Consider the following 27,044-nt stretch of genomic DNA (forward strand, 5'->3'; position numbering starts at 1 on the left):
CGCCGTTCAAGACCCCTGGTCTATGGTCAGTTTTTCCAGGAGAGCTGAAAAGTGTGATCCCTAAATAGTTCGAAGACACTAGCCGGTTTCCTTCCTTGAAGACTGGGACCATCAGCCAGGTTTTCCAGCACATCAACACTGCAGAGCCTTCAGCTTCTTCACTTTAATGAAGTTAAGGGTATCAATATTTGTGCCTAAAGAGATTGTGTTAAAAAAAAAAACCATTAGATTACTTTTCCACACTGCAAAAATAGAACTAAAAACAAGTAAAATTTTCTTGAAATGAATGTATTTACCCTTGATTAGAGCAGGTAAATAAGACTATTTGCCAATGGAATAAGATTTTAGCACATAAAATAGGAACAATTCATCTCCATCATCTTATTTCAAGTGCAGTATATCTACTTATCTTATTTTAGGGGTAAAAATACTAATTCCATTAGCAAATAGTCTTATTTATCTGCTCAAATCAAGGATAAATACATTCATTTAAAAAAATGTTTACTTGTTTTTAGTTCTATTTTTTGCAGTGCATCGCAAAAAACAAAAAAACAAACAAACAAAAAAAAAAAAAAACTCTAGAATGAAACATTGGGTTTTCAAAGTTTTGGTGCAGCAGGTTTTGACACATCTTTACTAGGATCTGGGAGCGTTTCCATGCCAGTGCCCAGGAGATCAGTTTCATAATCCTATCCTATCTAAACATTTTATTCAATTTCAAACTGCAGCCCGCTTTTGTAAAGTGATGGTTAAAGCAGTTTTTAATTATTTAATCAGACAAACGGCACAAAACACAGTTTTTATAATCTTAAAACATTTATTTTTGTAATAATTTGTCCTTTTTTTCCTTTTTGCATAAGTGCAAAAAATGCACCCAAAACAGCCACCTGAGGGAAGTCTACATCTTTAAATAAAAAAACAAGCAAAGTGTACATTTATAGTACAAAATTCTCTTTTTTAAAAAAATTGCACAGTTTGTGTATAATATATATATCATATATATTCATAATCTCCATTTTAAACAAACTTTAAAGGCTCAGAAAGTAAACAAAAATTCACCAAATGAAAAATAAAAACATTTTTTCCCTAAAATTTAAAGCTGAGAAAAATTTAAACCCTGTTTTTTTTCCCCATTTGCGTCCACCATAAATATACATATTCAAATGCAAGTCTCTTTACATATAAGTCTCTGTGCTAGTGTTTCACCAGACAATCAAAATTATTGCAAAGTAGTTTAGTTCTACTATAAAACATGGGTGTAGGGAAAAGGTGGTGGTGGGGCTGGGGTGGGGGGTCTTTCTGCTCAATATTTCTTAAATAATGCAAAAAAATAATAATAATTTTTTTTTAAACCCTTTAAAATTTTCTGGGATTCCTGTTTTCATAAAAGATTTCTGTTTCAAACTGTGTTAATTCAACATTCCTAACAAACAATCCAGTATTGCATTTGAGCAAGAACACTTATTTCCCTGACTTTTTTTTTTTTTTTTTTTTTTTTTGTAGTTTCTGAACTATACACCGTGGCTCCACCATGGGATGGTGGTCAGCGCCGATACGGGTGGAAGCCCTGTACGTTGTGGTTCTGCCCCCTGCCGAACACGCTCGCGGTGGGTTGAGGAGCAGCAGGCTGTGCTGTGGGGGCTCCGTACGAGGCGGTCGGCTGGCTGGGGTCTGCGAAGTTGTGGCCAAAGGCCGTCAGGTCCTGACCGTACCCTGAAGACAGACGATAAAAAGAGGGCCGTTAATCCCGGAGGAGGTCGAGCAAAAAAGGCCTTACTCCTCTAGAACTGTTATGTAGAATAAAAACACAGAAGGGAAAAATCCACCATTCCCCTCTTACATAATTATGATTCCAATTTTTGTGGGAAGAAAATATTTTATGTTTAAAAAAAAAAGAAAAAAGGAACCACACCGTGGACATAATTATTGTTTTCACCCCTATTTAATAGTAATGACGGTTTAAGTAAAACCTGTTTGACCTCCAGTTCCTCAGGTATCTGATGTTAAAACTAAAACTCCTGGTGAGACGTTAGTTTATTTCTGCATTTTCTGACCTGAAGACCGACGGGCGGCTGAGATAAAAGTAAGTAATAAAACTTTTCTTCCTAGCCTTTTACTTGAACCGTAGATATTTTGATTCAGATTTGTTTCATCACACTCACTTTTTTCATGTTTTCAGCAAATTTTTCTGTTCCATCACATTTTTATATTATCGTAATGCCTTTAATATTCATCTTTTCGCCATGTTTTAGCCTCCATACTTGATGTGAATTGATGTTTTCACCTGATGAACTTTAATGTGTGTTACTGGTCTCACAACCGGTGACCGTTTCAATGTGTTTATGATATGTTTTCACGATGTAAAGCAATTTGTAGCACATTTTTGCTGAAATGTGCTACACAAATAATATAATATACATTTTAACTGATTATAATTTGTCTTTTAAGCAACACATTATTATGTTAAAGCTGAAAATAAATGCAATTTTAATTGCAGAGGTTGCTTTCATGTAAAATTGAATGGCTATCATTTTGGCCTTTACCGACTATAAAGATTGGACATATTTGTCATATTTGATGTAGGTTTTTGTTTGTTTTGGACTTTTCCTAATTAGCCTTCACCTCTAAGCCATCATCCAATCACCCCAGCCACCATAGTGGTGGTGGCAGGGGTTCTGCTGGTTCTGCTTGCCTGCCTCAGCTGCCATTATTCATCCTTTTCAACAAACCTTTTAAAACATAACTTTGTGTTTGGTTGAAAATCTGGTTCACCAGCATCCATTACTATATTCTGTATATGAAAGCATCTGCTTACAGCCTTCTGACGTCTGACAACATAAATCAAAGGGCACTGAGATTTATAACCAACAGTAGTAGTTTTCTCATTTATCGGTATCGGCTCTAAGCTGATATAAACTGTTCTACGTACCTGTCGTCTCAGTCACTGGCTTGTGTTCATACACAGAGACATTCGGTGAACATTTTATTCTTATTTATCCCTTAAAGAATAAATATCAATGAAACTATTTGTCCTTTAAATGACCACCAGGATGAGGTCTGGACTTGGAGCTACTGCAGCCTCTCTGGATCTTTATCAAAGATTTGCAGGCATGGTTGTGATAAATGTTCTGCTGCATAACTCAATTAGGGTCAAAGCGTCAGAAGTCCAAAATATGGCATCAGTGGAGCCTCTGATCAACCTAACGACTGAAAGCCATCTGTGGTTTTCTGGCACCAAAGAGCCCAAACCACCACTCCTCTGCCACTGTGTTAGACAATGTGAATGTTTAGTGCTGCCGAACATTTTGGTTTGTGCATAGATAAATAAACTTGCTTTGTCTGGTTCCGTCCCAAGGATATTGTTCGCAGAAGCCTTGCAGATTGTTTTGATGCGACTAGAAAAAAAACAGCGGTTTGAAATACTCAATAGTTTGGTAACCTTGGGAAAAAAAATACTGGTTTCATGGCATCACAGAATTTAAGCAAGAACTTAAAACAAAACTGAACCACATGTAAGTTTTTATTTCAAAACAGAATAAAACAAGTATTCCTACTGCTGCTAAAAAAATCAATTTGTACCGTTACGTATAGCTATTTTGGATACAAGCTAACAAAAACCTAAAGTCAGCGATCTTTGCATAGATTATACTTTGTTGCTTTTTTGCCGTTTGTGCAGTAATACTAGAAGTACATTAAGCTGTTAGCTACTTGATTGGTTGTGCTTTCTGCTCGTGTACTCAGCCTGCAGGAAGCTTCTTAACAGACCTGCTGCATGTAGCTCACCATAGGTAGCTGTAAAACAGCATTACTGTAGTAATAATAATAATAATAATAATAATAATAATAATTGGTGGTGTTACTTTATTTTTCACACCTTAACTGTCCATGATTTCTGTGACCATAAATTTTTCAAAACTGCCAAATTCTTCTTTTTGTCATAGAGGGGAAGAACAGAAGCTCTCTTTCAGCCAGCTGACCAACAGTTCACAGCAACAGCAGGGGGAGGGGCCGCGTCACAAACCCTACAGACGTTAAGCTGCCATGTGCTTTGTTATCAGAAATAGCCTTGTGGGAAACATGTCCCCCTTTCAAGCTTGATCGGTTATTTTCTGACCATATCATAGTCGTTAAGACCATCGACACGTTGAATTGTAACATTTATCTCTCCACTCTAAGCATTTCGTGTCAACCACTGGGAAGATTGCAAACCCTTTTGAATCGCAATTGCGAATAATCTTCCTACAACATAATTCAACCGATAGTTTGGGAATGACTTTATAACGCCCCCAGGACTAATGGACCAAACTTTAGCAAACTAAAGAAACAAAAAGGGAGCCTAAAGCTGGACTTCCCACACGTCTTCTGCAGATTGACTAAGGCTACGTCCACACTGCAGGTCTTGATGCTCAAATGCGATTTTATTTTATTTATTTATTTTTTGCTGAAATCGGATTCTTTTTTTTTTTAGACGGCCGTTCATATTATTATTAAATGCGACCGTCGTCATACTGCTGTCTGAACGGTTCAAGACCGCAAAGCGACCCCCACGCGCAAATAACAGGAGACGTCACAGAGCGGCACACTGTTGGCCGAAGTAATGGTGAATGTAATTGTTTCTAGAAGAGTTCAATAAAGTTTTGTTTTAAAAAAAAATTTGAATAGGGAAACTAAACAAAAAAAGATACTGGCTGGCATCTCTTCTTGTTATTACTAGAAAGCTGTTGGGCAATGAGAGCTGACCATATTAAGACCACATCATAGCGAGACTAATTAAGGTAAGAAGAAAGCAGCACAGTGATTAACAACGGTCTTTATGGAGCGCTAACCGCTGCTGCTGCTGTATGGATGTGTAGCGAGAGACGTGAAAGACTGTGGACGCTTTGAAAAAAATCCAATACGTATCCGAATTAGTACCTCAAATGGAAGTGGCACAGATCGGATTTTGTTGGGGGGGTGAAAAGATGGGAATTGGGCTGTTCACACTGCGGTGAAAAAGACATATGGGTCGCATTTGGGCAAAAACATCAGATCTGGGTCGCAATTCCTTGCAGTGTGAACGTAGCCTAAGCATTTCTGATACGTAAATCACAACAAGCAATATTATCAAGCAGGTTTACATTTAAGGTCCTGATTTTAATGACCTGGTAAGGACTATGTGATATATACTTTTAATATCTGGATAGATAAGACCTCACTCCTTAAGAAGAGAAGCAGCAAACCTTAAGAAGTGACGGACCTGTTGACTTTTTTTATCCCAAATGTTGGAGATCAAAAACATTTCACTTTCTGACAGGGATTGTATGAAAAAATACATAAAAACATTTTCCAAAAATTTCCAAGCCAAACTGGGTCTATGGGGAAAAAGTAACCCCCAGATAATAAACCAGACGAACACGGCCTCCATTGTGAATTTGTTCCACTGAGTTTAACTTAAACAGAGTTTCCAGGTGGATTTTCCCCCAAAGTTTCAAAGGTTTTCATCTCTTAACAAGCTACTAAACGTAGAAGCGTCTGGACATTAAAGTGCATGTCCCACCTAAATGTGAGCAGTAATCTATTGTTGGTCGGATCTAAAATTTGTTGTATGCGTAACGCACTTATAATTGATTTAGGCACTGGATGGCACCATTTCCCTGCCAAGACGCAGGAACGACTAGGAGAGGAAACCCGGAGGAGAGGATTCAGACCACTGCCTGAATGTCGGGTTTGGTTCCCAAATTGGTGGCCAGATTTCCAGAGTTTAGTTGATAATTCGATATTTTCCTGTACTGGCAGCATCCAGTTAAAAACAAGTGTGAGGGTATCAATATATTTCCGAAATAAGCCATCTAGAGAGATGGAAGCAACTGGAGTGGAAAGATAAGAGAAGAAAAAGAGGAAAGATGCACAACTAGAATAACACAAGACATTTGTTTGGAGAGTGAGCGATCCCAACAGGACCGTCAGAGAGAAGAATCTTTGAGAAACTCAAATTTACTGGTATCGTGGTCTCCTTTAAATCTTCTTTCCTTTCTCACCCCTTTAGCTATAATTAGAGACAGTAGATGGGGGGTGGGGTGGGGGGGGGAAACGATGGATGAATGGCCTGCTGATGCATAGAAACAACTGAACCATGAACAAATCCTGACAATTAGATCATCCTTTTAGAAATCAGCAAAGCAATGCAGACAGGAGGACACGTTAGTCTTGCTATAGTCAAACCACGGCTTTGAGCTAGACGAGCCAATCCAATGTAAACTCATTTTATATTCAGTCAGCTGTTATGGAAATGATAGCCGGGCTTGACTATACAAGGCGGCACACAGTAATTTGTATGTACATGCAAAGTGTACATGCAAAATACTAAACACACACAAGGGCATAAGGAAAAAAAGGCAAGCTGCAGCTCTGGAAAAAACTCAAGTGGTGAAGAAATGCTTCTTTTTGGTGGTTGGAGAAGACGATGCTGGCACCTACCTGCACTATATCCTCCCTGCTCATCCTGACCATAACTGTGAGAAGGACGCGTTGGTCCGTAGGCAGAGGGGTCCTGAGGGTAGTTACCCAAGCCTATCAGGGAGATGAGGAGACCAGGTTGACTGAACCCAGATTGTGCTGGCTGACTACTTTATCATAGCTCCCTCGCTAGCTGACAAGACGTGTGCATCTATACTCATTCGCTGGGTTCGCTTTTTAACCACCTGAGAGGCCTCACCTTTCTGCTGGCTAGAAACGGCAGCGGATGTCATGCCAGCCTGGTCTCTTAACCTACGTGCACAACCTGCCAGGAAGCAGCTAGCAAATAAAAACCTGTTTTTCCTATCAAGAAAAACAGCTGGCGGAGCCGCAAGGGGGTTGTTTTCTACATAAACAAATCCCGCATCTTTCATGCAGAGGTGGATGTTTAAAGGTCTGTTGTGGACGGTCGACAGGACATTTATTCACGTAGGGTTTTGTCGAGTCATTTTCAAATTATGTTTTATTATTATTAATATTAGGGGAAAAAATGCCGTTTTAAAATGCAAATTCTCACATGCATGTCATGATGCGCTGCTGTCACTTGGGGGCAGACTAATGTACAAACAATTAGGTCTGTGAGCTTCTTTTGGCTATGCTGTTAATCATTTTAACTTTCCTTTTGTTATGAACAGCACAAAGATCAAAATAGACTAGGCTATAACCTAAATAAAATAAAAAAATACCTAACCGTCCACTGCAGCAGTAAAATGTGTTTATCTTCCTTCTTTCTCCTGTTGAAGCAAGTTTCTTAGCATTGAGTTGATTAACAATGCTTGATTTAGTAGATTATGATGCACATGGACACCTTTGTGCAATCATGTCTAAGCCTTAATCTGAACATTTTATCTAGGAATTGCATAAACAAAAATAAATCTTTGAAGCTAAAATTAGATTTATGTTTGTAAGTCTAAATTCCCTTGTAAACTGTGTAAATGCATATTTACACAGAATAACTCAGTATATTTGAATCTAATTTAAAAGTTAATTTAATTCAGTAATTTAAAGTCAAATACTATATATTGTATAGGTTATACAGATTTTTACATGCAGAGTGAGTTATTTCAAACTATTAACTCTTATGATTATGGCTCACAGCTAATAAAACATAAAACTCAATTTCTCTCTTTACATAAAGACCAATAGAAAAAAAGGGGATTTTTAGTCGCATGTTGCTGACACTGTACACAAGTTAGTTAAGCTTGGTTATTGGTTAGCATGGTTATTGCCAAAGAAGCTCACCATTTACAAAATGTTTAATTACAACATGATGGAAAGTTTAGTGGAGGGAAAATGTCTGCATGCAATCGAGAAAAACTGCAGCCTTGAGAAGATTGAGCAGCAAAGCCGATTCAAGGGTTTGGGGGAGATTGACTAGAAGTGAAGCAGGGACCGCTGCTTCATGAGCAACGTCAAACACGCACTTCTAGGACTTGGGCCACAGTTCTTTCTTTGTGTTAAACCACTTCTGAGCCAGAGGCGATATAAGAAGTCTCTTACAAACGCTAAAGAGAAAAGGGGATTGGACTGTTGCTCAGTGGTCTAAAGTCTTTTTTTTCAGATGAAACTAATTTCTGCTTTTAAGTCAAGGTCCCACAAGAGGGAAAAGGCACAGACTTAGAGTTACTTTAGGTCCAGAGTGATGATTTAGGGAGCCATGTTATCTGTGGGTGTTGGTCCACTGCGTTTTATTAAGTCCAAAGTCAGCACAGCCCAATACTAGGGAACCTTAAGAGGACTCTACGCTTTCCTCTGCAGACATGCTTCATGGCGATGCTAATTTATTTCCCCAGCAGGTCTGGGCACCTGTCTATGTTGCCAAAAGTACCAATACCTGCTTAAATCAGACAGCTGCAGCTGATCCAGAACGCTGCTGCCCGCGTCCTCACTAAGACTAAGAAAGCAGAGCACATAACCCCAGTTCTAAAGTCCTTACACTGGCTCCCTGTATCTCAGAGAATAGACTTTAAAATACTTCTGTTAGTCTATAAATCCCTGAATGGCTTAGCACCTAAATACATCACAGACTTGTTATCAGTGTATCAACCCTCCAGACCACTCAGGTCTTCTGATTCCAGCCTACCCTGCATACCTAGAACCAGAACTAAACACGGAGAAGCAGCATTTAGTTCCTATGCTCCACTTATCTGGAACAAACTTCCAGAAAACTGTAAAAGTGCGGAAAGCCTGAGTTACTTTACATCAAGATTAAAAACACATGTGTTTGGGATTGCCTTTGACTGTTCTAATTGATCTGTATTACTGAAATATAATTAGTTTACTTTGTATTCCAACTGCTTTTACTTGTTTGCTTTTAATTTATATTCTCCAATGTTCTATTTTGTTTCTGCATTTTATTCCTGCTTGCTTTTACTCTGTTTTATTTTCCTATATTTTAATCATGTAAAGCACTTTGCATTGTCTCTGTACTGAAATGTGCTATATAAATAAATGTGCTTTGCCTAATTGACCAGGGGATCAAAATGCTGGACTGGTCAGCAAACTCACCTGACCTGAACCCCATAGAGAATCTGTGGAGTGTTGTCCAGCACGATGACATTTATTAATAAAAATCCTATAATGGTCGCATTTCTTTTATTATTTGAGGAACTACAGTAAATTTGGAGTTTTCATTAGCTGTATGCCATAATCATCAACATTTAATTAAATATCAATTTTAAATATATCACTCTGTGTGTAATGATTTTATGCATTAAAATGTACGAATTCAATAATTTAAGTATATTGACATTCAACGATATTCTAATTTATTAAGATCCGGCTGTAGATACCGATGAAAGCAGTTCAAGAACTAGTCTAAATGGTCTGTTTAGGAAATAAATGCTTCCTGGAAAAATACTAGATTTTATCATTTTAACTTGACCAAAAAGGGCCTCTGGTCTAGCGCTACATTTAGGATGCAACCGTTCCTGAATCAAAACTAGACTTCAAGCAACAAAGCAGTCAACATGAATGCTTACTAAGACGAGCCCAAATTTAAATAAACATAACACATTAAAGTCAAAAGACTCGGCCAGAGGGGCTTTAAACTCATAATTTAGGGATTTATAGTTTGTTGCTAAACAGATTTAATATACAGAACAACTGGCTTAATCCTGACTAAACCTATATGATTTAAACGCCTTTCTCCTCCTGAGCCAAACACAAACCTTACCAAAACCCTTGTAAATAATGTCAGATCCACTGTTAGCTATTCTTCTCTATAAGGATTTAACATCAACAGCCCCACATTACACAAAGCCCTTGTTGTTGTTTCTACCGATTCTGCAAAACATTTAAAGCAAAAAAGGTGGATGGACGCCCAGCACAAGCAGGAAAACACTGAACAAGATGGACACCTGCCATGACTGACAGCGGTCACATGACTGCTTTTAAAACGTAAACGTCAGCGTTTTCAAGCAGCTGAAAGCCAAGTCAGAATAAAAATACCAGCAGACAGAAAACTGATGCTTTTCCACGAACATCTTTTATCCGATTTAGTGCTTCTGTCGCCAATCGGTAAATTAAAGACACACATCGCTCCCTTTCAGTGGGTGCCATGTTATTACTGCATCCCCATCTCCATTCAATTTCAATTTGTATAAATACAGGCCAAATTTGAGATTTTTTAGGTGAGTACACCTACTACATTGTTGTGAAAAAATATATATATAAAGTAGAAGCTGTAACCCGCTGTAAAATGCATATTACAGCTTAAATTCTTACTTTAACCTAGCCAGTTAATACTTCAGTAAAGCTCATCAGTGCGACTTTCAGACGTAAGGACGCATTACAACGACTTGTGAAAGTCTCTAAAACTCTGCATAATTATACCCGGCCTAAATGCAAACTGTGATTTTTAGAGATTTGACAAGGAAAAGAAAATCTCTAGTCATTAAATGCATTAAAACTAAGATTACCCCCCCCCCCCATTTTCTGTCATTAATTGTCATTAACAGCATTTACTTTGACACCTGTTAACATAAATCAGGTAAAAGTTGGTGAAATATTTGCTTTGATGCATAAATGAGGATAATCCTGCAATCGCTTTATTTTTCTCTTGAATTCAAAAGTAGCAGTTGTAAGCCGAAGAGTGCGCTGTACATTTTTCTCTAATGTGTTGTAGGAATCTGGGGAAACCTGAAAATCTGTATTGGTCAGAAAAAGCCTGATCCGTTCATACTGTCTTTCTGTAATATGAATCTATTACACATTACTTAGGAGGCTAAATCAGCCAGAAATACATTAAAAAAAAAAGGTAATAATGTCATGCAAATGCTCTTCTATAACAACTGTGGCAGTGTTAGCATGAGGGAGGAAGAAAGTGACGAAGTTAATTTAAAAAGTGATAGTACTGGGATCAAATCACATTTCTAGCACACCAAGAATGAAGTCCACACCCTTTAAAAAAAAACAAAAAAAAAACAAGCAAAACACATTGCAAGGCAGGATGATCTAATTCAAACCCAACTAAGACCTACCAATCTTTAAAAATGAATGCAGGACCCAGCTGGCATAACTGGACAGAAATGATTGGCGAGGCCTCCTGGAAACAGCAAAACTTCAGTAGCGTCTTCAACAGCAGAGCCAGAGGTGTTCATGTATGCAAGAAGCATGTATGGATGTGTCTATGTCCAAGCTACATGGTACCAAAGAGCAAGCTCCTGCTTGTGTAATGAACTCAAGTGAGTTGTAGTTGCATCAGGTAAGAGGATTCACAAAGATGGGCGAGGGAATGATTAAAAAAATAAATAATAATAATAATCAAATGGGACAAAAAAACGTGCAGGACTCCTCCTTATGCATAATGCGTTTCTTTCTTACCATACTGGCTGTAAGGAAAATCAGGCTGCCCTGTTGGAGCCTTGCTCAAGTCCTGAGTTGGTGTGGTGGCGGGGGCGAAGCCCAGCGCTGCCGTTCCTGGTGTGGTGGGTGGAGGAGGGACTTGTGGAGCATACTGGTCCGCCTGGGGAGTGCCAAAACTGTAACCTGTTGGAGACCGATCAGAAAACTGATCATTTTACAACACTTCTTCTCTAAGTTAAATACTTGTGTAAACAAATACTTATCTTAGAATGAAGAAGTAAAATCTTTTCAAAAGCCTCATTGGTGAAAAGAAATATTATTAATATAAATATTAATTCTATATGAACAACATTAGTATTGATATTCATATTACTATTAACATTAATAATAATCTTAGACAATTCACACACCAATGTTATGGCTGGACGATAATTCAATAATATATATCAATCGATAGACGTATATTGATGATTGGGGGGGAAAAAGGGGTCTATAAAAATATTACAGTCATTACATCCTCCCAACCAATCACAACACAGACCCAGGAACCAAGCTCCGCCCCCTTCAAAGAGTTCTTTTTTCTAAAACTTGCTGTTTTGGTAAAAGGTTGGTTGAATAATGGGTTGAGTTTGAGTTCAGTGTTTGTGTGTTCTGTATCTAAAAATAGGTCGCTAAGCAACAGCATAAAATGGCCAGGGCTGCACTTAAAATATACATTTTGAATTTGTTGATAATTATCAGTATCGATCAATATTTCTATTTTATCGATATGATTTTTTTCTATATCGTCCAGCCCTAGTTCATGATATTTTATTAACCTTTGAACATCATTTACGAAACATAACCTCAATTATTAACACCAAAAACATGCAGGAAACGAGTCAATAATCCTTTATTCCAGGAGCATTTCTTTCATTTCTGAGTGTGTGCATGTCATGCTTTCCCCTGATAACGTGAAGGTTACTCCCTTACAGCAGCAACAGCTACAGTCAGCTTAGAAATAAAGGACGCCCCCTTTCAGTTCTATAGCTAACGTGTAAACCCAAACATTCGGGTCTTTACCGGGTTCTAAAGTTAATCAAATCTAACTTTAAATCTAAAGAACAAGACTGTACTTGTTTTTTAAACCAGGTTGAAGCCAAAGTGGGAAAGCATCGCATAACTCTACAGTCTGCTGAGCTACATTTAGCAGCTCTGTTAACTAGTCCGTTTCAGTGTGACTTTTATCAGTGTCTCGCATTGTGCAGGAATATTGGCCCAATCTTTTACAGATTGCTTTAGTTTATCAATGGTTTCTGACACTTGATTATTGGTTTATGTTTATGCATTTGGCTGAAGCTTTTATCCAAAACGACTTAGAAATTATTGAAAAATTCTGTTGATATCAAAGCCAACAATAAGCTACTCAGAAGGACCACCACCGGTCAGGCGCCGCCTGAGGTGACAGTGTAAAAAAATAAGAATGAAGTGGATGAAAAGGGCAGGGGAGTACAGCAGGGTTCTCGCCAGTGCATCTCAGCATAATGGACCGGTACGCTTAAAGTTGTCAAAGCTATGCTGAAATTAGACTATTACGCTTATTTTCTATAAGCGTAACGGTCATTACGACATCGAACAGTACGACGCGGATGTTTGAGAGCAACATAGAAAAGTCAGTAAAGATCTTGAAGCTATAAACCTCCTGAACAGCATCAGCTAGCGCTAGCCGGCCCATTAGCCCAATAAACACAAATAATGTGCTTAAAAAACACTTAATAATGTAACATAAGATATTAAAGCTAAATACAATATATGTTTCATCAGGACACAATAGTTACAGAAGGAAGTGTGAACACCAAACTGCATTTAATTATAATTTTTGAATTTATTTATATTTATTGATGCTCTCAAGAAACCAACTGTGAAGAAAATAGCAAAAATAACAATCCTGACAATACTGGCAGTTTTGGGGGGGGGATTTCCAGACATCCCTAGTCAGAATTTATCGTCAAGATAAACTCAAATTCCTATCACGATACGACATTTAATGCCATAACGATACAGTAAAGGTCCACCATTAGTTCCAAACTCGCCTGAAAGAGAACTGTCAGAGAACAATGTTAACGTCCTCCCACTCTCTGACTGACACACTGCAAAAACAGAACTTAAAATAAGTAAAATGTTGTTAAAATTTGTGTATTTGTCCTTGATTTGAGCAGGTAAATAAGATGATTTGCCAATGGAACAAGATTTTTGCACTTAAAATAGGAACAACTCATCTCCATAATCCTATTTCAAGAGCAGGATGTCTAATTATCTTATTTTAGGGGTCAAAATACTCATTCCATTGGCAGATAATTGTATTGGCCAGCTCAAATCAAGGACAAATACACTAACTTTAAGAACATTTTACTTATTTTTAGATCCGTTTTTGCAGTGCATGCAGGACGACCAACAGCCTGTAGCTCAAGAACGGATGCTAATTAGGGAGGGCAGTAACGTCAATAGTTCCTGGGACATGCCGCAGGTCCATTCTGGGCGCTCAGAAGACACAGAAACATAACACACCTCTTCGTTTATTTTTCCAGCACAGACGGAAGAGCAACTTCTTCTTCTATGGTGTTTTTAGAGAAATCTGACAACTCTACGCATGTCAGAGTGCTTCTACTCTGAATAAAGCTCGGTGCATGATGAGATTAATTGATGAACGATAAACGATGTATTCGGATTATTCTTTTTCCAATCTGATCAAGAACGGTTGTGCATTTAAATGTAGCTATTGTCCTGCTGGGGAGTATTTTGTCATTTTGATTATGTGTTGAAATACGTTGAACTTTATAACTAAAAGAGGGTACTCTGTTGGACTTTACACGGGTCTTGCATGCAATGACTAACATTGAAATTAACCTGTGAATTGGCAGGACTGACCAAACTGAGGTGCTGTGCTGTAGGCCTGCTGAGGGTAGCCCTGAGGTGCTGCGAAGCTGCCAGCCGGCGTGGTGACCAGGAATGCGTTAAAGGCTGACGGAGGCTGCGTGGGGGTCCCCCGGCTTGCTGAAAGCGAAGGTACATACCCACCTGCTCAAAGACAAAGAGAACACTTATTTACACTTACATGAAAACTTTGGTTTATTTTGCTGGGTTATGCATTATTACCAAAATAAACTAAAAAAAAAAAAAAGTGTTCCCAAAGCATATTGATTCGTCACTTTTCTTTACCATTGCCCCAAGAGTAGATTATAAATCATGGGTTGGTTACCGTTACCAAGGTTATTAAAAGCTTCAGTTTCAAAAACCCTCCCCTTCATACTTTTTTGTATGATGTTTTAAGTATTTTTATATCAACTTTATTTTTCTTTTTGACATCTCTTTTAATGAGATATCAGAAAAAAGGGGGGATTGAACTTTTTTCGGCTGCATGGTGAATAGAGCTGAGCCGCCCCTCCCCACCCGTTGCTGCACGCTGCAATGGCGTACCGCGAACGAGCTATTTTTAGAAACGTAACGTCACGATGACGTCACATCACGTGGTACGCAGTGGGGCAAACTCCGGAAACCCGCCGCTGTTTTGCTTTAAAAGAGACGTGCGTTAGCCTAGGTTTTACTCGTTAAAACGACTGCTTTTTCCAAATCTAAGACCATGGTTTTTAAACATTGTTGCTATGGAACGTGCAACAGCGACTCGAGGTACGCTGATCGGCCGTATATGAAGGATGTTTTGTTCATTACTTTCCCGAAATTCAAGACTGCCAAGGAGAAATGTGTGCGCTTGGTCCACCGGTGCGGTCGGCCTACATATGTAGCAAGCATTTTGTCGGAGGAAAGGGCACAACCGAAGAACATCCTGACCCAATTCCAGCGACATCAAGTCAAGGTAAGAGTATTTTGGTGGCCGACATGTTAATAAAGAAGCGCCTGCTACCATGATCGCATATAGGCTATCATGGTAGCAGGCGCTAACATGATACCCTGCTACCAGGATAGCTTACTCAAAAACATTTCAAATGAGACAAACATTAAACATATACCGATTCCTGGACGGTGATTGCAAACAAAAAACAAAAAAAACGGCCGACGCTGCCATGATCGCCGCGCAGGAAAAAAAAACAAAGCTTACCGTTCGATCAAGTCGGCCAGTTTTCCGGTTTTTTAAGCCCTCGACACTCAAGCCATCGTTTGAGCTGAAGGTTGGTGTGTTCTTCGACAGTGCGACCAGTAATCCGTGCGCCTGGGACATCGTCTTGGGAAAGTTTAACGGCTACAAAGTCGGTCATATCGCTGTTTCTGTTGCGCTTGTAATAGCTGGGTTATCCGTGCTTTCTCTCCTGTATGCCCTACCTAAGCGGCAAAAGGGGCGTTGCTCTTGAGACGGTGACGTCACTTGCGCGGTACCCCATTCAGCTGGGTTTCCCGTGCCCACAAGAGACAAATGTATTTGTTTGAAAATATTCAATAAAATATTCAAGAAAAAGCCTACTTATTATTAATTTAACAGTTTTAAAACTACAGCGGGTACACAACAAGCTGTTAATAAGCTGACTGCTGGCAGATGGCCCAAATATCTTATCTTAAATATAAAGCCAGGTAATATCAGATTGTTAAAGACCCGGTGTTTCTCTATGAAGAGCAGAACAGCAAAAACCTCTAATATTCTGCACTTTATTACGGAGCCCTCTAGGGAACATGGGGAAATTCTTTTCTTTTTGCGTTCCCTCGCAAAGTGCATGTTTCCGAAAAGTACATGCCTGCCACCATAGCTTTCTGACGCTCGCGAATGCATTCAGGAGCATGGGACATTAGATTTTTCAGAATAAAAAGCTAGCAGATGTGCATAATCAAAAATTAACAGAAATACAATTATGGAGCATCCAGTGTTGTAAGAAAGCCCACACTGTTTTGGGATAGACACATTATTGTTTGAGTTAAGTTCTGTTCCGTTTTATGCCTCTTTCCTTGTAAATTCGAAATGTCCCATGCTCCTGAATGCACCATAGCTTTCTGAAGCTCGCGAATGCATCACACTGGTCTGTGAACGCTGTGCTGTGTAGATTTACGTTTGACCTTCCGCTTAAGACAAAGCTTTGCAGTTTCAAAACTCACGTCGGCTCTCACGGTTCATTGTTGTGTGTGAATGACAAGAGACCACAACAAATAAATCAGCCATGCCTCGAGGGAATGCAAAAAACTTTGCGAGGTAACGCAACAAAAAAAATTTCCCATGTCCCCTAGAGGGCTCCGTACTTTATAGCTAGTTAACGGTTAAATCCAGGCTGAGTTCTGGATTCAGCTCAGCTCCTTTAAGTCAGAACTGAAAATGACAAAAATGTCAAAGATGGGTTTTTTTCAGTTAATTTTTAACAAGGGTCACTCATTTTTTAAAGCATTTGGTTTTACATTTCAGTATTTTCCTCCAACGCACCTTCAATTACCTTTGGTCTGAATTCTGCAATACAAACACATTTGTCTTGCATTGTCTTGTACTTTTACTCAAGGTTATCATACAATATCCATCTCACACCAGCCCACAGATGGCCTTTCTTTGTCGTTTCTAAGCTGAAGTTGTACAATAGCATCTGGAAAGCAGAGTTTCCTGGCAGAGCAGGAGGCAGACACTCGAGCGAGGCCGCCCGCAGGTCGACCTGGAGGTCGTGATGTGAAGTCGAGCCTGACCGACGGCAGAGGGAGGCCTGAATCCATTCGGGCCTGCCATCTGTCTCGAGCAGGAAATTATCAGCAGCCTCAGCCATTATGAACCGGCGATAACGCGTACTGTCAACTGTCACCAGCCTATTGGCCGCGCCGCTTCAGCCCCCCGTTTCTGCCACATGAGCATTTCCAGATAAGCACGTGATCACATGGCCAAGTCACAGCTATCAGCAACCTCTCAGTTACTCAACGTGCAGAAAACTCACTGAAAGGGTCTGTCGAGGCGGTGAAACCTACCTATAGGCTGGCCAGTAGCAGACACCCACACTCCTTCAAAGAGGAAAAACAAAAAAAAAACAACCTCAGTTCAAAGCTGACCCAGAAAAGGCACAATGATATTTAAAGTTCAAACTAACAAGAGATATACATACACCGGGTTAATGTTTAAACAGATCATGTAACATATGTAAAACAGCTACTTGGGAGGGTTTTCTGGACACGGCGAGCTTGCTGGTCTGGGACTCGTTCCCACTCACCCTGTGGCCCGTAAGCCTGTTGCCAGCCCGGGGCCGGCTGTGCTGTCCAACCATTAGCTGCAGTCAAGATACCCCGGGGAGCCCACTGGCCAGGACCAAGCTGACCAGGAGCTTTGTTGTCGCGCGGCTCTGCCTTCTTTACTTCCACCTGGATGAAGGACAAGAAGGGCACATTTGGCAACACCAGTAAAGGGTCAATGAAATCATTCACCTGCCCTACCGCTGATGCTTTAACCATAACCTTTTGGGCCAGTTTAACATCTTTCACTTTAATGTTTATTGGATTGACGTGGGGGGGGGGAGGGGGGGGCTACTTAAATTAAATTTATAGTGTAGCCACAAGAGCTGTACAGCTATGTGTCTCGGGTACCCATTAAACAATTAAGTCGTTTTGCCATGATAGCGCTAGTAAAATGGTTTGGCTCCAGATTGTTAAATGTACCGGAGAAACATAGATTAATGTATTCAACTGTTATCAATTGCCCTATGTAGGATAAATACATTCTAATGTAATGTTATGACTTACCTTTCTTCAGCTAATGCTTAAAAAGAAAGGATCTCATTTTTTTTTTTTTTCAAATTTACTTGGAATAAGTTTTGGAGGGGGGGGGGAGGGGGGTAATGGATGTAAAAGAGAAAGTTGTGTCTTGGTTCTAACAGGATAAACAGTAAACATGCAGATTGCACAAATGAACAGTCTTTTTTTTTTTTAGTAAACATAAAAACAGAACCTTCATACTGTGTCAAACATGGGAAAGTACTTAAGAACAGATAATGTTTGATCCCGATTGAAAGAAATCAGCCTGGAATATTAAGGCGGCCCAGCATCTTTAACAGCTGGACCAAAATTTGTTGCTCCGCTAACTGAACTTTCCAGTTGGTTGCAGGGATACTAGCAGCTAACCAGAGCAAAGAAACAGGTTGAGACCAAGTGGAGCCCACCAGAAATAGACTGAGGGGTTGAGTTATTGGGGTCACCTTGCAGGAGGAAAATGAATAGCAAATACCTCCCCGCTTTAAGGCGTTACCACCTTCCCCAGCCTCCCGTCTTCCTTCTCTGTCGACCTAATTACATGCACATGTTTCCAGCAGTGGCCCTCGCCGCCGCCGGCTGCTACCTGCGCATTTTCTCCCCGCGGGCGCCGCAGCTACAAGTGATGGATACCATGACTTCTGCGTGGTCCCCAACAGCAGAGCTGGGACTTGTTCCACAGTTTGATGTGCTCCAGTTTCTAATTTTGTAACGCATATCTAGGAGCCTCCCTCCAGTCCCAGCGTAAAGTCAAGTCAAGAACAATGGATTAAGTCGAGCCCTGATTCCTGCAGGAAACGAGGGCAAAGTCGAGGGGAGCGGGAACCAAAGCGGCGAGAGCACAGGTTGGGCCGAATAATTAACCGAGCAAATGGTTTTCAACTCATCTTTGCAATGTAATAGTCAGTGATACTTTAAATGTTTCAATACTGTGTAATAAAAATCCTGTTCATTTTTACTCGTCATTCTGAGCAGGTTTGTTTTTTTTTCTTCCATTCGTTCAAACATAACGTTGGCCAGCGAAAAAACAACCTGATTCATAAACCGCTGAGGGCAAAAATGCAGCAATGACCTATTAGGTAAAGTTATTTAAAACACTGATGTTTAATTAAAAAGAAAATAGCCCCCGAGAGAGGTTTTATGAAATGCCTTTCAACTTTTCAGTGATTCCCATCCTATAAAATCTCTACTGTCCGATATGTATCAAAAACCTCAATAAAAGACATTATTTAAAATGAAACTTAGGTAGTTCCTGACAATAATACAGTTGCCCGCTGGTATAAAAAGGAACAGAAAATAACAATAAAGGTAGGCTTTAAAATTCAATAAGTCAGACAATGCATTTGGCCTGTCATTATTTTTTTTAAAGGGAGAAAAGGAGATTGCAACCAGTAGTGTAACACTGGATTTGCATAAATTTAGCTTGTATTGAAATATATTTGCACTCTTTAGCAGTGCTGCAAATGGGTTCTGTACATCAATAGGACTTAAGAAAGCTTAATTTTGTACTTGTTAATCCATACTGTCACATAACGCTAAAGGCAACTGTGCATTTATTTTGACTTTTTTTTTTTAAATAGTTATGGTTTGTAGCTTGTATTCAAGCAGACTCCATCTTTGTTTTTTTAATTTTAAACTGTATCATGATAAGTATCTAAAACATTCAATACAGGAAACAAAAGAAGTGTTTTGTGAATGTTTCCCAGCTCTAAGCTAAAGGCGCCTAAAAAATGGTTCACTGAGAAATAAACACATCAAAGCAGATAAAATCTGCCCAAAAAGAAAAAAAAAAAATGATAACAGCTACTTTTTAAACACAAATTAAATAGGAGCCAGAATATGCTCAACGGTGATGATGTGGACTAATTCATAATTTATCACATTAGCAGTTTCTCACACTGAAAATAGAAATAGTTTTTAACAAAATCTGTCAGACACGAATTTCTCAGAACTTTTAATTAGTGATCTCTGACTTTTTGCTTCAGGGCTGTTTAATCAGACCCTTACTCCTTAGCCTCTGTCAAAAATTAAATGCACAGAGTTGGTGAAGGTCTACTTTGGCCAAAGAAAAAGTTGAAGATTTGAGATTTTCTGCCCTAAGGAAGTGCACCTAACTCAGCTGTTTAGTATGGGGGAGTATGTGAGATACTGTGGGTCTGTTTCTCGCCCCCCTGGGAACCTTGTTGACAGTACATGGCATTAGGAGCTCTTTCAAAACCTTTAAATCTCTAACACTAAACCAAATTTGACCCATCAACATCAAGTCTTAAACCCAAAACGAAGTCAAATCAAAACAAAAAAACGCTTCAGACACAAAACCCACCTTGTTCTATGGTTATCTCAGTACAAAACAATTAAATCCTAAAGAAAACTGTAAAAACTCTGCAGAAACAGACTGTTCAATAATATAGAGTCAATGGGCTGTGTTGAAAACAAGAAGTACGGACAATGGTGCCACTAGGAAATTATTTAGCATAACTTGTGAATTTACCACTCGGTGCATATTGTCAAATTAAAGGACAGTTTTTTTTCTAAACATTCAGAGTGAGATTTTGCTACTGCAATAAATGCTGAATTTATTTTTACATTTCTAGTAAAGCAAACTTTCACAGCCTTACCTTATCTACAATGTCATGAAAAAGAAAGTTTATTGACGCCAAGATGCAACAGGGCAGCACCTGACGTTACTAATCATATCCCCAATAGACTGCCATGTGCACTGTATCTATTAATTATGAATAAATCTACACTAATGATTCAAGAGCCGCTAAGAATCCAGTGAAACCAACATGTCAGGAGCAAATACTACCAGATATGTGTCGAATTGAAACTGCCGAGGGGTGGGTGTGTTTTTCTCGGCTGAGGCAGCACCTGGGTTGTGTTTACTACACACAATAAGGCGACACTGGGTGCGCCAAAAAAGGTTATTAAGAGGCGTTTAAATACAACACCGGCACCAAAGTGTTGTTTCTGCCTGTATGAGCAGCTTACCTGTCACTATCTGAAGTGACTTGAAGTGAGTGTAGTAAACTCCATCCATCTGGAGCACCCAGCGAGCTAAACAAACACCGACTAGAGATATGCAAATATCCTTTCAGCCTGGTGCTTCAGACTTTCCGTCTTTTGCTTGTTCTGAGACACAGTATGGAGATTCGATTGAGGTCACCGGGTTGAGCTTTTTTTTTTTTTCTTTTTTTCCAAAAAAGATAAACCAAAACATGTTGACATGTAAGTGACCTGCCAACAAAAGATTAGAAAACAAACAGACAAAAAGAAAGAAAGAAGAAGAAAAATAAAACAGAACTGATTAGACCAATCCTTTAGGTGATAAATGATTCTTGAACATTAAGTAATTTTCATATTTTAGCACTGGAAGCCAGAGAAAGAAGCCGAATACATCATGTTTAGGTTAAATCTACTGCAGACACTCTAAAGGAGTGGTCGGTTTAAACAAAGCCTTGGGCGACATTTAAATCCACACAGAAGTTGAAATAAGACGGTAAGTGAGGCCAATGTTCTTGTCAGTTTCGGGTGCCAGATGATCAATTTGACCTTCTGATGATGCCGCAGCTGCAATCACAGATTGAAAAACAGCCGGAAATTCTGCTTTACACGACAAAACACCATCAGAGCGAATCGCCCAAGCCTCTGTTTGATCTTAAGGGTAAAATAAAACTACAACTACACACTTTTTTGCCCATGATGTCGTGAAAATGCATGTTGACAGCCTGGTCCACTGATTGTTCGGCCTCGAAAGTAATAAATCCAAAACCTAGCCAACGACCAAGAGTGAATCAAGGTAGCAGGGGGTTGTGACAACACAAGATGAAGAACAGTATTGGGCTTCAGCAGATTGAGGATCCGTCAAGGATGAGCAAGAGGCTCCTGGGGTTCGGATGATGTCGCAGACTTGCAGAGCAACACAAATCCAAGGCTAAAGCCTGGGGGATTGAAGGAAACCTCTCTCTTTACTGTGCAGAGACACATTTGGTGAAATGAACACTTAGAAATTGCTTAACTGTTAAAAAACATGAAGGATGAAGGGTGTAACATTTGATTCAAAGGGTGAAATATTACAGAGTAAGGTGGGTTAGGTCAATTTTTCACCTTCAGACAAGACTGAGCATTTAGATGATAAACGTCAATCGCTGTATTATTACACATTGTTAGTTGGTGCCGTTTCATCCAAACCCCACCTTGATTTGTCCCCTTGGTATATTGCTGTGGAGCACACACTCGCAGCAGCCATTGTTAATGCATCACAGAAATATGGAGTAACACAAACTGTAGAAATGCCTAAAGCTTTCTCCAAGCTTTCCCAAATTCAGTATTTTACTTTTGAGTCTGCTGGGATAAGCTCTAAAATGGACAATTGCAATACAGCTCACAAAAGGCAACACAAAGATACAGGTCGCAGCAATTTCCCCAAACCGATACGTTTAACTTATTTTTGCTCAAAGGGTTTCACGGGGAATACGCAAAGTGCACCAAGAAGAGCCGAGTTCAAAGTCAAACTTTTTTGGCAACGCCGACCACTCAACGAGCTCCTTCTTCTCGTGCTCCACAAAACTTCTCTTCAGAGCGTTAACAAGCTGCTTCGAGCTGCAGTGATCTACTTTCAAATCTGATTATCTTTGGGCTCTGGCAGAACTGGGTTGAGCGCACATCTCCACTCGGGGACCTAACCTGAATCCAATAAAACGTCCTATGAGACGAGAGAGATTTTTAGAGACCTCTAGTGCAACGCCAGGCGTTCCTGCGCCTTATGCTCCCCAGCTATTAATAACATCTGTCAATGACCCGTCCCCAACCTAAATATACAACCACATTGGCACCATTAAGAAGTTAGAAATATCTTGGTTGCACTTAAACTCAAATGGTCGGAGCTAGTTACGAAAAATCATAAAGTTCACTCAGGTCAACATTAACATAAGACCTGCAATGACTTTTAGACAATCATATATTCGTCAGATACATAATTATATGTTCATATGTTTTAAATTTACACAACATGGATTGGTTTAAACCCAGTTTTATGAGATGCCTTCAAATATAAGATGTCTTAATGCTCTCTAGAGCCAGTAAAATACAGAAAACAGCCCTAAAGACAGCGAGAGGTATACAGCAACTAATATAGGATGCTAATAAACATGGAGGAGCAGGAGGAAGCTCTCCATGGTTCTCCTAGAGCAGCGTTTCCCAATCCTGGTCCTCAAAGGCACACTGCCCTGCATGTATTGGATGTTTCCCAGCTTTAACACACTTTGGTCAGATGATTGCAGTTCAATGAAAGCTTGTTTATCAGCAATCAATTGAAACCAGGGGTACATCTGAAGCATGCAGGACAGAGTGCCTTGAGAACTGGGGTTGGGAGACACAGTCCTAGAGAATGGTTTAAGCCGGGCATACACTGTACGTTTTTTTGTCATTTTTAGGGCTAATTTTTTATTTGGATTGGGCCGAGATTCAGCTTCATCGTGCGTCGTGTCGTATACAGGGGGTGACGAGGGGCGATTAGCCTCTCACAACCACCTCCTGATCAGGAATCATGAGTGATCGTAAGCGCATCCTGTTGTTGAAGCAGAGCTACGAGCGTCTGCGAGCTGATTTCCCCCAACCATGTGCACTGTGCATGTGCTAACAAGGAAATTATTATTATTATTCTCAGCCAAAAACATAGGAGTGGAGAGAAGCACGGTGGCGGTACGTGTGACATGGAGTCAAACTACGGAGGAGTAACTCGTAGAATTGCCAAGGCAGCGTGTTTCGCTCTAGTGATCCTCATATTTATAAGTGAGCATTGACACTTCTGTCTTTTTCTTCTTCTACTGTTTACGTTTGGCTTCCAGATAGTCGAGTCCGACAGACGCCATTCTCTCTATTGGCATCGGGCCGTACAGTGAGAAGAAAGATAAGTAAGAACAGATATGGTGAGCAGTGAACTTTTAATCCCTGTGGTTTCTTTGTACAGTTTGAGCTGTATCTGAGTACGACTGAAAATATCATAGAGTGTATGCCCGCCATTAGGAGTCCTGTTTGATGATCAAGAATGGGCTAAAATGTGTGCCAATTATAGGATAATGTGAATGATTTAAGAGTCAGACATGTACAGTCTGAAATCTCACACTGATTTTATTAGACCACAAGAAGAGTTTTTACATGAATAGCTACATATTCTTGCTCTATAATGGATAATTTCATGGCTATATTGTTAAAGCCACAAAAATGGCATTTTAACTCTTCCCTACACTGTAAGTGGTGAGGCACCAACGAGGATCATCTGTCATTCCTTAAGGAGCGTTGGCCAGCGCCATTGTTACAAAACAAAAACCACCTTAAGCAACTGGAATATCCTTCAGGTTCCTGGACTAGATTTTAATTACAATGATAGATAAAATCATTCAGTTAACTTCCAAATTCATCGGCATCAACAGTGAGCTTAGTGTAGTTTATCAGATGTGCTTCACAACTCTTTACTAAATAATTGGGAGATTAAGTTTGAAGTTTGATCCTTTAGCACCTGTTTTAGTCAATTTAAAAGAAAAAGGAAAAAGTTACTGCTTTTATTTAACCTTGTTTTTCAGATGAGTAGCAATGTACATAATCATTATGCCAAACAGATACATCGTCTACGGGTTCATACGTATTTACTGGAGGTACATCTCCAGTAAATTAGAATACGCGTACTGACGAAGTTTGTTTGTCAGATTAAAATAACCTTTTAGGAATAACCTTTAGGCAGGTATTAAACGTACTTCTCATTAAGCAAATATTTCTCTAATAACATTTATTTTTTATTGATCTAATGTCATTTTCTCATCTTGAAGGCTGTGTTCTTATTAGCTGTGAGCAGAACGTCACGATTAACAGAAATAAAGGCCTAAAAAACATAATTAATGTGTAATTAATCTATAATATGATTGAACTTGACTTTGTAAAGTGCCTTGAGATGACATGTTTCATGATTTGGCGCTATATAAATAAAATTGAATTGAATTGAATTGAATATAATCTGTTTCAATTAGTGGATTGAGTTACTGCGATAAATGAACCTTCAAATAATATTCTCTTTTATTGCGAGGCACCTGAAAAGTGCATTTTTCATTTGAGATAGTACAAGAAGATCCAACTGTGATCACTTCAGCCCATCTCATAAATGTTCAAGATATACTCAGAAAATGTCTGCTAAGCGAAACTTAACGCTGCTTTTGGTGTCTAGTTGTTAGTATTTGATATAATTTAAGTAGAAACATAAACTTAAGAGTATTTTTATTTTCTTTCAGGAGATTTTAATAATTTTTTCTTCTACTCATCTTGTTATATTGAAAGCTACAATAAACCCTAGCGTTTAGTCGGGTTAGCTGTCACTTTGTGGAGATTCATACCATGAAAATAAACCGTATATACTGGATGTAAGAGAGGCAATTACCTGGATGGTCTTTTATCCACAGCAGCTGTAGCATGCTGCTTTTTCTGCTGATTTGGTCCTTTTTTTGTATGGAATGCTTATTCATTTACACTGTGATGATTTCTATGCTTGTTTCTTTTGTCTCTTATTCTGCCTTTATTCTAAGAAAACAAGGCAACTGAAATTATTAGAAAAAGTAGGATATTATTTGAGGATAATATTAGAAACTTAACTCACTTGAGTAACTTAACTAAAAAAAAAAATCTAAAAAGTAATATTACATAAGACTAATAAAATGTTTGGGGTTTTTCACAGAAATGCCTACTTAAAATGAGGTTTAAGTAATGTACAATATATACACAGCCAATTCTACAATACTGCATAAAAAGCATCAACTTTGGTCACAGTCCAAACCTCAGTCCCTAAACTCTTTAATGAGAATTGCTTCACAATCTTGGTTAACCCGTTGTCAATTAGGGCTGGACAATTAACCGCATTTGAAATATAATCGCAATTTTAAAAAAAGTCCAATTCCAAATCACAGAGGTCGGCAATTTTTGGCTATGTAACAACTAATGGATCAGACGCGTCTTTTATGTGTCGGTAAAATGTTTAAAGTGAGTTTGCCTCCATATGGAAGGGAAGAGAGATGCAGTAGTCAGATGATCTAATTTTATTATTTGTTTTAGAGTTTATATAATCAGACTTCTTTTTCCACCAAAAACATTAAGTAATGGTCAAACTGTTTAATACAGAGGCTTGTTTGTTGGCTGCACTTTATGTTCAACAAGGATTGATGTCCAACTCAACAAGCTGTTCTCTTGAATAATAATATTCTGATCAATAAAAACGGTAACATTTCTTGTTTTAAATAGTCCTTGTTTACAAACATCTATCTACAGGCCTTTTTTGTTGCTTGTAGTTGCAGAGAAAAGTCAAAAATGTAATCGCAATTATGGTCGAAATATGATTGCAACTTAGATTTTTGGCAAAAACGCACAGCCTAGTGTCAATAACTCGATAGAAACCTTTTTAACCAATCTGTCAGTATAATTCATCTGAATTGACTTCGTAAAGTTTGAGATTATGCGCAGTGAATTGACGCTTAATAAATTAAATTAACTGAATTGCTCCCAAATGTTTTCCATTCAATTAACTTTCTAATATGTTTGTATACAGTACTCTGAACTTCTTTAGCAACAACATTTTGTGTAGAGCATCACTGACGGCTCAAGTCTTCCCAACGATTGAGTACTTTACATCGTGGCAAGATATTTTTGTTTCAAGACTCTTAGCTTTAATTGGTCCTATGTACTATCCTAACTTTTTGTTCATGTAAATTAGTTTTTTATTATCTGTAAGCCAGAATAATAAACGTGTAAAATGTTTTAGTGTAATGACTTCCAAAGTTTCCCTTTTAAATATTCGAAATACAGTTAACTTTGCAATGATACTCTGACTTACTGGTCTGTTGCATTAACTTTGTTATGAAAAACGTAAAAAGCTCAAATTGTAAAGACGTATCAAACTAGTGAAAAATTTAGAAATCTGTTTATTCTTAATAAACTTTGCTAAAATATTTGACTTTTGGACTGCATTCAATACATTTTTGTTCAACGCAAGAGATCTGATTTCCTTCTAC

The 27,044-nt window shown here is 38.9% G+C and overlaps 1 protein-coding gene across 8 annotated transcripts in view; it reads right to left on the reverse strand.

The window, feature by feature from the left end:
* Positions 1-1,474: 1,474 nt before the first annotated feature.
* The window catches only part of dazap1 (DAZ associated protein 1), a 47,086-nt gene continuing 21,516 nt past the window's right edge, over positions 1,475-27,044 (reverse strand). Inside the window, exons 7-14 of one of the 8 annotated variants that reach the window (XM_021307277.2) lie at positions 21,684-21,766; positions 17,463-17,610; positions 17,224-17,256; positions 14,188-14,358; positions 11,320-11,484; positions 6,457-6,549; positions 5,978-6,025; positions 1,475-1,713 (exon numbers count right to left, since the gene is read on the reverse strand). In XM_021307277.2, coding sequence (XP_021162952.2) covers positions 1,544-1,713; positions 5,978-6,025; positions 6,457-6,549; positions 11,320-11,484; positions 14,188-14,358; positions 17,224-17,256; positions 17,463-17,610; positions 21,684-21,766 — 911 coding nt within the window. In that variant the 3' untranslated portion in view covers positions 1,475-1,543. Of the gene's footprint in view, positions 1,714-5,977; positions 6,026-6,456; positions 6,550-10,976; positions 11,042-11,319; positions 11,485-14,187; positions 14,359-17,223; positions 17,257-17,462; positions 17,611-21,683; positions 21,767-27,044 lie in introns of those variants that run through there. The other 7 variants (XM_021307278.2, XM_012879992.3, XM_021307279.2 and 4 more) reach the window with 7 other exon arrangements.

This window comes from Fundulus heteroclitus, chromosome 9 (genome assembly GCF_011125445.2).
Source record: "Fundulus heteroclitus isolate FHET01 chromosome 9, MU-UCD_Fhet_4.1, whole genome shotgun sequence".
NCBI lineage: Eukaryota > Metazoa > Chordata > Actinopteri > Cyprinodontiformes > Fundulidae > Fundulus > Fundulus heteroclitus.